This window comes from Centruroides vittatus, unplaced genomic scaffold (assembly GCF_030686945.1).
Source record: "Centruroides vittatus isolate TY-2023 unplaced genomic scaffold, ASM3068694v2 scaffold_2802, whole genome shotgun sequence".
NCBI classification, from domain to species: Eukaryota; Metazoa; Arthropoda; class Arachnida; order Scorpiones; family Buthidae; genus Centruroides; species Centruroides vittatus.
The window spans coordinates 1,144,002-1,156,806 of NW_027122693.1; the positions used below are offsets into that span (position 1 = coordinate 1,144,002).

General features: G+C 29.0%; 1 protein-coding gene across 4 annotated transcripts in view; it reads left to right on the forward strand.

Annotated features, from left to right (window-relative positions):
• Window positions 1–12,805, forward strand: part of LOC136987869 (protein slit-like) — a 119,266-nt gene that overhangs the window by 10,268 nt on the left and 96,193 nt on the right. For all 4 annotated transcript variants that reach the window (XM_067285624.1, XM_067285625.1, XM_067285626.1 and 1 more), the window contains exon 3: window positions 4,106–4,177. In XM_067285624.1, the coding sequence (XP_067141725.1) occupies window positions 4,106–4,177 (72 nt within the window). The remainder of the gene's footprint in view (window positions 1–4,105; window positions 4,178–12,805) is intronic.

Consider the following 12,805-nt stretch of genomic DNA (forward strand, 5'->3'; position numbering starts at 1 on the left):
CTTACCATATAAATCCTCTTAGTTTGGAATTATTGAGGGATCCAACGGTACTATTTAGTGTATAATAATTTAAGCACGTGGCACCGGGAAGTACCCGACTAAAGTGGTAATTTCAAATCCGGTACTTTTTATTGAAAAGGATAAGATAGGAAGAAAAAAAAAAAGAGGTGTGAGGTTCAGGTAAGGGAGTTGAAGAGGTACCTTCGGGAATGTCAGAGGCTCCTGATGTCACTAAACTGGAACTCTATTGTGAGAAGGAACAAGAGTTTACTGGCGATAGATCTCTCGGTTTTTTGCCCGGGAATGATTTTCAATGAGTTAATTCGGGCTGTCCTTTGCACGGTATACTTGGCCCTGTAGGGTTATAACTACTTTTAAGGGGTTAAGATTACATTTAAAACGTTCTCCTCTCCACGTTCTTAGTCATAGTCTAGTCGCCACTTTCTTCGACTTTATTCTTCTTTTTCTCTTAAAAAATTGTTAGTTTTAAACATTAAATTAATTTTTTTAAAGATTCTAATACCTTTTTAAATGATTTATATAAAGATTTTTTAAGTTTTTATTCATCTTAAAAGGTAAATTACATTTTAGAAATTCTCGTGTATGTTTCTTATTCGTCGACTACACTTAACTTTATGCTTTATTTTCTTAAAAATATATGAATTTTAAAAATTAAATTATATTGTTTTAAAGACTTTTATTAGTTTTTAAGTAAATTTTATAAAGATTTTTATATTTATAATTAATTTTAGGACGTAAACTTGCATTTAAAATGTTCTTGTTATAGGCCTTCAGTCGTCGACTTGTCTTTACTTTACACTTGTTTTTGTTAAAAAAATATTAATTTAAAAATGAAATTAAACTTTTTATGACTTTATTTATAAAGTTATAATTACTTTTAAGGTGTTAAATTAGGCAAAAGACTTTAAAGTTTTTTAATGGGAATTTAAACTTTAATTACATTCAAACCCCTGAACGATGTCCGCCGTTTAGAGGTTATGCTTAGAAAGGTTGCATAGTGTGGCCCATAACCTTGCGTATAAAGTTATTTATATCTTATTTAAATTATAATTTACATTAAATTATCCAAGAAAATAGTTAAATTAAGTAAAATTTGAGAGGATATTTTTAGAATTAAATTACAATATTTTTAGAATTAAAATACTTTTATAGAGTAGAATTTATTGTAAAAAATGTTTTAGAAATATGTTTTAAAAGGTGAGAATTATTAAAATATTTAAAAAAACTAAGAATTGGAACCATGAAAGAGCATGAGAAGAAGCTGCGAATCTTCACTAAAATTTATCCTTTAGTGCTCTAATTATGCTTAAAAAATACTAAAAATATATTTTTATATTTAAAATTTATTAAATTAATCAATAAAATATCGATTTTATTTAAGTTTTTGTATATAAAATCCAGGAAAAATGCCTGAATACTCAATTGTAAACCAAAGATTCTGTGCGCTTGAGTCAGTGCGGCTGGGTATTTCTGGTGGAAAACAAAATGCAGACTCTATCAGACAGATGATCTTTAGACCAAAAAGGGCAGACAACGCTACGATAAATAGAAAATAAGGGCTGTTAACAAGCTGGTATTAAGGTGGCCATTCACGCCATTGTATAGTCGGTTCCCCAGTTAGGGGTCGTTCCCTCATGCCTCACCTCTGAGGTGAGAGAAAGAGAATGAGTCAGGCCGCACCTTTAACAAAAGACTAGTCCTGCTTTACTGATCTATAATACAATTATAATTTCTTACTTTATTATGATTAAAAGACCTTTGATTCTATTGAAGAGCGCGTGAATTTCCTAATTAACATTAAGTTTTCTGGTTAAATTAATTTAATGGTTTTGTTTTTACTTTTTCTGGCGAAACAAGGTCCAAGTACGTAACTTTAAGGGCTAAACTTTACCATTTATGTGATGAAAACATGATAAAAATTCTATTCTGCAGCATGTTAATTTAATTTAAATTATTTATGTGAATTTTACTTGTTAAAATTGTAATTGTACATCGAGTTACAAGTGGATTTTGTGGTTTAACCTGTTGAAGAGATCATCAATTTGCTTAGTTGTTTCACAATTATCAACGAAAATTAACATTAATTTCTACTTAATTTGGTTCTTATTTTCAATTTTTCTAGTTAAAACCGTTAGCAAAATATTCCTAAACCTTAAAATTCCATTAAAATTTCCCTACAATCTATATCTTCCATGTAAAATTAAGGAGGAGGGAGGAGGAGGAGGAGGATGCTTGATTGTTAATGTAACTCTTTAAAAAGCAAATTTCTACCAAACTATCTTCTTAATTACAATTTACCTAATTAAAATCGTTACAAAAATACTTCTAAACTTTAAAATTCCACGTAAAATTTCCCTACAATCTATAGCTTCCATGTAAAATTTAAAGAACACGCAGATGAAGAGGAGGAGGAGGAGGAGGATGTTGGATTGTTAATGTAACGCTCCATAATTTAATCCAAATAGATCCTCTTCATCATTAAACAAAATCCCATGGTCAATGCATTAATGAAGATACAAAAGGATTTCGTACAAAGGATAATCTCTTTAATGGATAACATCATACTCGTACGTTTTCTCTAATTAGAAATAGTTTATACCATTGAGACTAAGTTAAGCGGAAGAGCCATTTAAAGAGCCAAGAAAGAACAGAAGAGAAGGAAAAAAAAACGACGCTAACAAAGGGCCAAGCTCTAATTTGATTTCTGTACAAAGCCAAATAATTGTAGAGACGTCATTAAAGATTAAAGAAGAGAGGGTCAAGAGGTGATTCTCCAATGGATATATAATTAATGCGCCTTTGCATGATCATCAACTGACTTCTTGATCATCTGCTGAAGACGTAACTTACTTTCCTCCCCCCTTTTTTTTCCTTTATAATTTCTCTTCTTGTTAAATGATTTTGCGTCACGTGCAGCTTCTACTACACTTCTACACCCCTATAGACGAACGATCATTTCTAGAAGTTGTTTCTAAACTTCCTGAAAGTTCCAGGAATTTTCTGTTTTTCGAAGTGTTTTAATTAAATTTTCGTTAAGAAAACCAATTTTTAAAAATTGCTGTCCAACCTGTCAACGGCGGACACCGAAGGAAACGTATAGAAATGCCATAGTTTGTATGCATTTTTCTTTTCTTCAGTTAAAAAACAAATGGTCGCTGTTTGCAGGTGGCCATTATTTACAGGTTATTCGGGGAAAAATTGGTCACGGTTTAGAGGTTCGACTGTAAGTAAGTCAGTTTAACAGCTTATTTTACTAAATTTAAAGGAAAATTAGGGAATTTTTTAAACAAATTTCCTGCCAAAATTTGTTTGTAAGACTGGAGGGAAATTTGTTTTTGGTTTAACAGTGGGAAAAATTGGTTCCTTTGTGCTTAATTTTCGCTGAAGAAAACGGTTGACAGTGTTTTATTGTGGTGAAGAAAGCACTTTTTAGTGCTCGAGCGAAGGAGTGGTAACATAATGACCCCAACACTGGGTGTTAAGCATTGTGTTACAGCAATTTAGTTCAGTGGTACCACGTGTGTTCAGTCATAATTCTTAGTCATTAACATAAATAAAACGCTTTCCCACCCTTATTTTTACCTTATTATTTGTTTATTTTATAGGAATTTCGGGCACACTTAGTGAAGAATTGCGTAGGGGGGAAATGTTTTAGGAAATTTACGTAAAAAACCCCGATTTAACGCCAGGAAATTATAATTTACAATAATTATCGTTTAAGGAACGTTAATAATACATAAATATCGCTTAAAAAATACGTTTTAGTGCTTAATTTCTCTAGTAAAAATTCATTTTATAAATTGCTTAATCTTAATAGAGATGTGCAATACGTTAATTGCTATTAAAAATGACTTAATTATCGTTAAAATAACGGCATATACGTCAGTAAAACGTAGTTTCTTACGTAATAATTGTTATAAAAGTAGTTTGTTAAGCTTAAGAATGTATCTTAGTGCTTAATTGTTAGATAGAAACATCCATTGCTTAATTGCTTACGAAGTAAAATTCTATTTAAACTAATTAATTATAATTAAAATGGTATAAATATAGTCTAAAATATATTTAAAGATGATAATTCTTTCAGACAATTAATGGACAACCAAATTCACACGATCGAAAATGGAGCATTCCAAGACTTAGTCTCTATGGAGAGATTGTAAGTAAGATGCTAATTTCTTACCTTTTTTCATTAAAAAATTAAAGATTTTTAAGTGTAAATTAATTAAAAAACTGTGCAGAATTTAATTATCATCAATTAATTTCTCTAATGGATCAAAATATTAGTGAAAATTCAAACATTTTCTCTATTTACACAAGTGTTTTAGTGACTGTAAACACATCAGTTACTGCTCTTTACAGTTTAGATTACTTCTTGATGAAAGAATGTTTTATAAATACTCTTAAATAGGGGAATAAATTATAAAAAATTTACTAGAATTTCCATTTTTTTTAATTTTAAAGTAAACTTATCATTAAAAACATATATAAGCATCATGAGATGATGCGGATTAAAGATGCTGGAGATGAAGATGCTAGATGATTTTCCTTCTCCACTTATCAATATTTTTTTTTTTTTTTATTTTTACTTTTTAAGCGCTTAATAATTGATTTATGCTATAAATTTATTTAAATTTTATACTTTTATAAACATTTTAAGCGAGTTTTTAACTGGTTTTAACCTTAGATAATTGCTTCTTGGAAGGAGAAGTGTGAAAAGGAAAATGTGGCTTACCTTGAATTTTTCCTACTTAATTAAGTTATTTTTAGAATTTTAAGCTTAAAAATCTTATTATTTAATTAGTAAAGTTTAAAAATAAATTTAAATATAAATTTTACGTAATAATTTTTAAACTAAATTAATTAAACATGCTTCCTTCTTCTTATCTTTTCTCTACTTTCATCATCTTTTCTCCGCATTCATCCTGAAAAAATAAAATATATTTTGAATTTTTAATAATATTTTTATAATCATTTTAATTAATTAATATAATTAATTTTATTTTAAATTTAATTATTATTTAATAAGGAATATTTATTTACGTTATATGAGTACTTTTGCATGCCACAGAACCTCTTTAGTGCTGTAAATGCTCATTACGTTTCTTTAAATGTAACCCGTTTAACAAATGTAAATTTATGTAAATGGTAATAAATTAATCATCATAAAATGATAGTAATTAACATTAAGATAATGATATTTATCTTTACATCACAATTAACTGAAAGGTGCATGCATTCGCTCATCACTCTCTCTACTTGTCATTCAGTGGGAAATTCTCAGACATTTTGCTTCAAATTTAAGAGAAATGTCAGTAATGTTAGTTAAATTTTAATAAAAGTAATTATAATTAACTGTTAATTAACTTATTTTGAGCCAAACTTAACGTCTCTTATTCTATTAAATTTACACTAAACGTGTTTTTACCATGTAAAAATCTTTAAAAATTTAATTAAAAATTATCAAATATAACATTTTAAACTCGTAATTATGATTATTTTAAGTTTAATTAACGAAATAATAAATTTAATTGCAATTTTTATCTTAATTTTGCTCTTTTTCCCATAAAAAACCCTTCTAAAAGTCCTTCCTTCCCCTCAACTCCGAATCCAATTCCTCCAACCACCATTATTATAAGTGCTTTAATCAAAGTGGATACAAGCGTGCTGCACCTCAATTCACCAAACTATCAGGTGCACGAGGACTCATATAAGGCCAGTGGCCAGGGTGGGACCGGAGGCCAGTCGAGGGGTGGACGTTTGGCCAGGAGTAATATATCAAAGTGGGACCTAGCCCTTCTATCATCTCAGTCCCCGAGTGTTGGAGTATGGGAGGGGGCCAGCAGGAAGGTAGGGGGGTAGGGACCCTCGTGATAGAACGTCTTCTGTCATGGCACGGAGATGGACCTCCTAAGGATTCCACTTATCGTTTATTATTTGGTTTCTGCTGACCGCGTACCTGATCTTGATGTATTTTTTGGGTTATGTGAGTTGTGTATGGTCAAACGTTATCTGATTGCCAGCCAAAAATTGGTTTTTCTCCCTTCTACCACCGAAATTAAGGTGAAGAAAGTGAATGGTTACCGCTTTTTTCACGATAATTGAGCATTTGGTATGTACCGCTTTAAAACTGTGCGGGGGTGGATATTTTATATCCACGATTAAATTCATAATACACCAGAAATACCACGAGTTTCTGCATTTGTTACGAAGGAAATTACAGAATTGTAGTATTGTGGTAATTTTAGTATGAAAAGATATCTTGTAAGCATTAGAAGATGCTTTATATGGATCTTAGATGCTTCTTGTGAATCATAACTCGTAAAATATACTTCGTGTGTATATTGTAAGCTTTAGAAGACACTCTTATGGATCTTGTAAGATGTTGATGAATTCTGCATCGATTTTTTTACTATTCTTCTTAGGATTTCAACAAATCGAATCCTAGTTTAGCTGCATGGAGACTACAATAGGAGAAATCAAGACAATTGGAAGCTAAGAAATCCTAGAATAATGTCGTTTACCTTCGACAGAAACTCAAAATTATTAGGCTTTTACCTCAGAGGATTCTAGAGTTTTGCACGGACAGGACTTTATAAAAGCTTATACATAAAAATCAGGATCTCTCGTACAATTATATATGTAAATAGGATTCTTATCTATGATTTTTTTTATTTTAATGACTAGGATTTCATTTAGAATGAAGCCATTTAACTTGTATAGAAATTTAGATTATTATCCTTACAGCGGATCCTAGAATGTTGCAGTGTTTCTAAAAGAAATCTAAGATAATTTATTGACTAAATCCTGAGGAATCCTTCTACAAAAAACGAGTAAAATCCTGGAAACAAGAGGACGAGGATGATTAAATTGTAGATTTGTAATTTCGCATATTTTTGGGCACGTTTTTAATACGTAAAACAATGCAAATTATTGTAAAAAATTAATAATAGAGTTGAATAATTTATACAAATTTTAGTAGGAACTTCAGGAATTTTTTTTAAAAAATTCACCCTTCTGCTAGCTCCTACCTGAAATTTGTAATAGGAAGAAGGAGGGAAAAAAATATTGTAAATAGATAGAAAAGTCCTGCGATTTCTCATCCAGTTGTCATGACAGGGTTTGCCTTAATAGACAATTTGTCGTAACCATTTTATCTTCCCTCCATCTCGGACCAACGTGATTCCTGCAGGAACCTAAACACCTGGCATATTTCACAGTTCTACTGATGCTTGACCCACAGGTAAACACTAAAAAAAGGATTAGGTTCAGTGTAGGCAGGGTCAACAGGTGGAGTTTTACAGGTAACGTCGTCCCTCGGCAGGTGTTTGGTAAGTCGATCTACACTGACTGGGCCATTTGTCAGTCGACCTTTGACCCTTGTCATGGAGTGACGTAAACCATCTCCAGTCTGGTTCCTCATTAATGTGGAAAGGTCACATAAAAAATAATCTATTGACAATTTAATTTATCGGATGACCCCAAAAATTTCATACGCCAAAACAATAAATATTTATAATTTCGCCATGTTTGCTAAGTAAATAACGGGAATTATGTGCATATTAATTATCTATTTGCATAAATTATTTCAGCTTCCTGTAAACAGATTTCTTCTCGAATAATTTCGTAATATTTAGATCATTATAAACCATCGATTCATATAATGTAAGTGGAGGATCGCTTGTTAATCGAGGAACAAATCAATCTTCTTGTTAGTGATGTGAGTCATCAATGATCCATATATTATAATTAATGTTACTGTATCCAGAGCAATCCACATAAATGGCTGGCATTTAAGTAATCATATGGTTGCGATGGCACAAATAGGATCAACAGGGTTCAATTTAGGAATTAGTTGTTCATTGTTCAATAGATAAAGACGAGTAGAGACTATAAAACTGTTGTAGTTTGGCTCCGAATTTCTGAAAGATTATGTGGAATTTTTGAGAATTCGATGGGGAAATTTGAAGATATACAGTTAAATTTTGCATTTTGGCTCCCAATTTTTGTAAGAATCTGTTGGATTTTTGTTCATTTTGGGAAATTTGATAAGGAATATTAATGATTTACAAGTAAGATCTTATATATAAATTTGACTTTATTCTAAAAACTAAGGAATTTTAAGATTTATATGTAAAATTCTACTTAATTAGACGATATTCCTATTAATTTAATAATAAACCTTAAAAATTTACACTTTTATCCGTAAAAACTCATTAATTTCTATCTTTATATCGAGATATTTAAGAAGTGAGAAGTGATGGCAAGTTTTAGGGAATTTTTAGGGAATAAATGGCGTTTTTAATAAATAAATGGCAACTTTTAGGGAATTTTTAGGGAATAAAGGAAGTTTTTAATAAATAAATAAATGGCAACTTTTAGGGAATTTTTAGGGAATAAAGGGAGTTTTTAATAAATAAATAAATGGCAACTTTCAGGGAATTTTTGGGGAATAAAGGGAATTTTTCTATCTTGTGTCAGTGATAAGTATAATTAAATAATTATTATTACATTAGATTATTTTCTTTCAATTTAATTCTGATGATGCGAAAACTGATGATAAATTATTAATAAAAGAAAATATTTACGCTATAAAAATTTGAATATTTTGCTTCTCTAACAGGTTAAAAATTAAAATATAAGTGAAATTTTAAGATTTTCTTTCAAGAAATATCTCAAAATAAATACAACTTTTATCTTAGTTAGCAGTTTCAGATTCCAAGGTTATCTTTAATCTTGGAATTTCACAGTTTTCAAGTAGAAACGATCAAAATAAATTAAATAAATGGTAAAAATATTTAATTTTTTCATTCCCCTTTATAAATATAATGCGAAAATTTAACCATAATTTTTTTTTTTAATTTAATAAAAAATTAAAATTTATAACCGTAATTCGATATAAGGATACTGCTTTTTGATGCAGATGAATAATTAAATTAAATTAATTTATACAATTATATATACAAAAAATCTAATTAAATTAATTTTTTTAAAATTAAATTAATTAGATTTTTATTTATATAATTGCTTAAAATCACTTATAAAATATTTTTTTAAATGGGAAATTGTATCTTCCTCTTCTTCATCTTCTTCTATCTCTTTTCTTTCCAGAAAATAATTAAAAAGTTGAAAAATTCGTTATTTACGTAAAACTTTTGTTAATTAAGTGAAAATTTACATCAATTAATTAACTTTATTATTTTTTAAAATCGATGCAATTATCTCCATTATAAAATTAAAAAAAAATATATATATATATATACTTTGATTAATGATTGAAAACAATTAATATTTTCTCGTTTAAGAAAATGGAAATTTTTGCATATTTTCCCTCGTTTATTTCTTGAAAATTTAACAGAAATCATCGAAAATTTATGTTTTACAACATTTTCTACATCATTTATATTTAAAATTTTAAAAACATCCAGCTTCAAACAGCACTTTCCAGTCATTTAGAAGCGTGGAAGGAACACGAGATAAGCAATGTTTCTGCTATATAAATATGTATAAAAAATTATTTTCAGTGGAAATATTATGTTAAAATACATAAAATAAATTTTTAAAATTCTATACTCAGCTCATTACCATCAGTAAATTGTTATGAGATGATTATCTGTAGGGAAGAGCAAGAAGAAAAGATGATGATGATTCTTTTTTATGCAAGATGCTTCTACCTCATTTGTTGCATCTAGACTAAATTTTATATTTATATATATTCCTACATCAACACAATATATTGTACATACGCTGTGTACATATCTGTACAGAAATGCCCAAGCAATTCTTTTTTTTCTGCATCTATGATCTTTTACCGTAGGGACTGCTGAATTTCTTCCATCCAAAGACGCTTGAGTGGTGCTGCAAGTGGCGTGTTTACGGGAGCTTGCCTGTAATAAACTCCAGGGAGGGCTACAGGAATTTGTCCTGGCTTGACATAGAGATATCTCCTCTTTTCTTTAATAGGGTGCAGTGCAGAAGCGATTTCTATCCTCCTCCCCTCACCTTCTTCGATTCCTTTATTCGCTGTATATATATATACTTCCTGCATACAATTGTATGCCTGTGTATGTTTATAGACTGCAACTGTGTAATCTCGTGTTTAGTTTCGGGAAAAAGTTATTTTCCTCTCTTTCTTTCCAAAAGAAAAAAATATTATAACAAAGTAGAATCATGCATGAGAAGTATTAAAAAGCTTCTCCTCATATACTCAAAAATCACACGAATTAACAGGATAAATATTAATTATATAATATATTTTAATCTAATAATAAAATATATATTAGTAAAATTTGTATTTTTAAAAAAATTAATTGAAAATTGAGAGAAAATATAAGAGAAATGGCATCGCCCCTGAAATTGAAACTTGCCTGCACTGTTATCGACTCAACAGGGAAGCCGAACATCATAAAGTTAAATATTTATTTTTAATTAATAAAATATTTAGAATTATTAAAAATTATTTAAATTAAATGAACATATATTTATTTTTATTAAATAAATATAAACAGATGTATTATATACATAATAATATATTTTATTTTTTTAAAAATTTACTTTTTTATTACGACTACACAATATGCATATTTTATAAAGGATTTTCTTAATTATAATGCTTTAAAATATTGCAATATTTATTTTAAAAAATAAACGTAAAGTTTCTATATTAATTAATTCTTTTACGGTTTTTATGCCAGAGTCTCCGTTTTGCATCCTTGAATGAACTATGATAGTGTAATGGATAAGGGATGCCCAAGAGCAAAATCTTTCTATACGAGGGATGTGTGTGTGTATATATATATATATAGGGTGGGGGGGAAAAGAGAGAAATTTAAAATGTTGTTTTGTAAAAACCCCTTTATCTACTCCATTCCAGAACAGATTTTTATCAATGAAAAATGAAGATAGGTGTAGATGTTTTCCTCATCCCAATCTTATATAGAATCCATAGGAGGAAAAATCGATGGTGCGTATAAGAAACGCCGAATTCGCATTCTTGAGATAACTGGTCAGATGAATGGTTGCACAGGCAGATGGCTCCTATCTGTCACTCTCTTCTGCGAGACAATGTAGACAGGGACTAAGAATAATGGTTTTTATAGGGGCATTGATTGGGCAGGTGCGAAAAGAGAGTTTATACGAGGCTTTACCCTCCCCCGTTAACAGATAATTATATCGAGAACTTTTATCATTTTATATAAGTTATATAAATCCCAAATTTTAGCTAATTGAATGCTTTAATGGTTCGTAAATCGTTAGGAAAGTCAAAGTTAGGCGTTGAAGTTTCTTGATAAATCAACAAGTTGTTGCAATTGTTGCCAGCGTAAATAAATAATTATTTTCAATCAATGGAGGTGTATCCTTTCTCCTTCGTCTCCTCTTCTCCAACACATTTATTTTGTTTTATTTACAGAGACAATTGCTTTCTTAGAAAGAAATAACTGCAGGGATGCTGTGGACATGTTACAGTTGCCTGCATAACTCTTGACTTTCTAAGAAAACACCATCTCCTCCAGTTTTATAGGGAGGGTTTTTACATATTTCCTGGTTAAGGAAGGTTGTTTTCGTTATATTAAAGTATTTGAATACCTTTTTATTCGTGAGTATACAAGCGAATTAATTCAAAATCATTATTAAAAATTCGAAATAATTTTTAAGTTTAAATGATTTAAAGATACTTTAAGAATATTTGTAAAATGTAAAAAATAAAATAAAAAATTTTACGTAAAAATCGCTACAAGACTTTAGACAAAGGAAAAATTTTCACGAAGAAATTTAAAAAAAAAATAAAAAATCCCTACGCGAAACTCTCAACAATTTATTTACACGGGAATAATTTAGAATTCAATAAAGAATTGAAATAAAAATATAAATTAAATGAAGCGTTATAAGACGTTTTCATAATTGTTAAACTTTAAAACACAGAAAATTTCTCATAAAACTCGCTAAAAGAATTTCTGTCGAAAAGAAAAATCTCTGGAAAAAGTTAGAGAAAAATCCCCAAACAAAAATTCTTAACAATTTGCAGGGAAAAACAAGATTTTAATTAACTTGAGAATGAAACGAAATTTTGTATGTTATTTCTATTGTTTTTAAATACTGTTAGTACTTAAAACCAATAGAAATAACGTACAAAATTTCGTTAAATTAACAAACAGAAAAATTCCCCAAAAAATTCTGTAAAATTGAAAAATCCCTCGAACAAACTAGAAACATAACAAAAAATTCCCCACACAAAATTCTCCATAATTTCGAGTGAAAAAAAATTAAAAATTTAGACAAAAATTAGAATTGAATTTCGTGCATTTCTTCTATTGTAAACCAAATACTAACAGAAAAAATCCCCGAAAGAAATTCTGTATAAACGAAAAATCCCTAAAAAAAAACTAGAAAACTAGAGAGAAAAAAAATCCCCACACGAAATTCTCGATAATTTCGAGTGAAAAAATAAAAAAAATTACAGTCAATTAACGATAAAAACAAGCAATTAATTATATTAAAAATGATTTTTCTCTTGTTATTTTTTCCAGAAATTCGTATTTGTATAAAAGAACGTTAAGAAAAAGAGAAAGAGAATAATAAAGTAGAATCGGTATTAAAATATTTAATCTTAGTTACAGAGGGTATATAAATGTTTCAGCTTGATCGATTGCTCGGTTTCTACTTTCAATAATTCAAATGATTGTTGCACACAACTATTGATGTCTGCGCTTCTACATAAGACATGAGCAATCTCTTCCTTAACATTCATTTACCACAGGAAAATATATATATATATATATATATATAT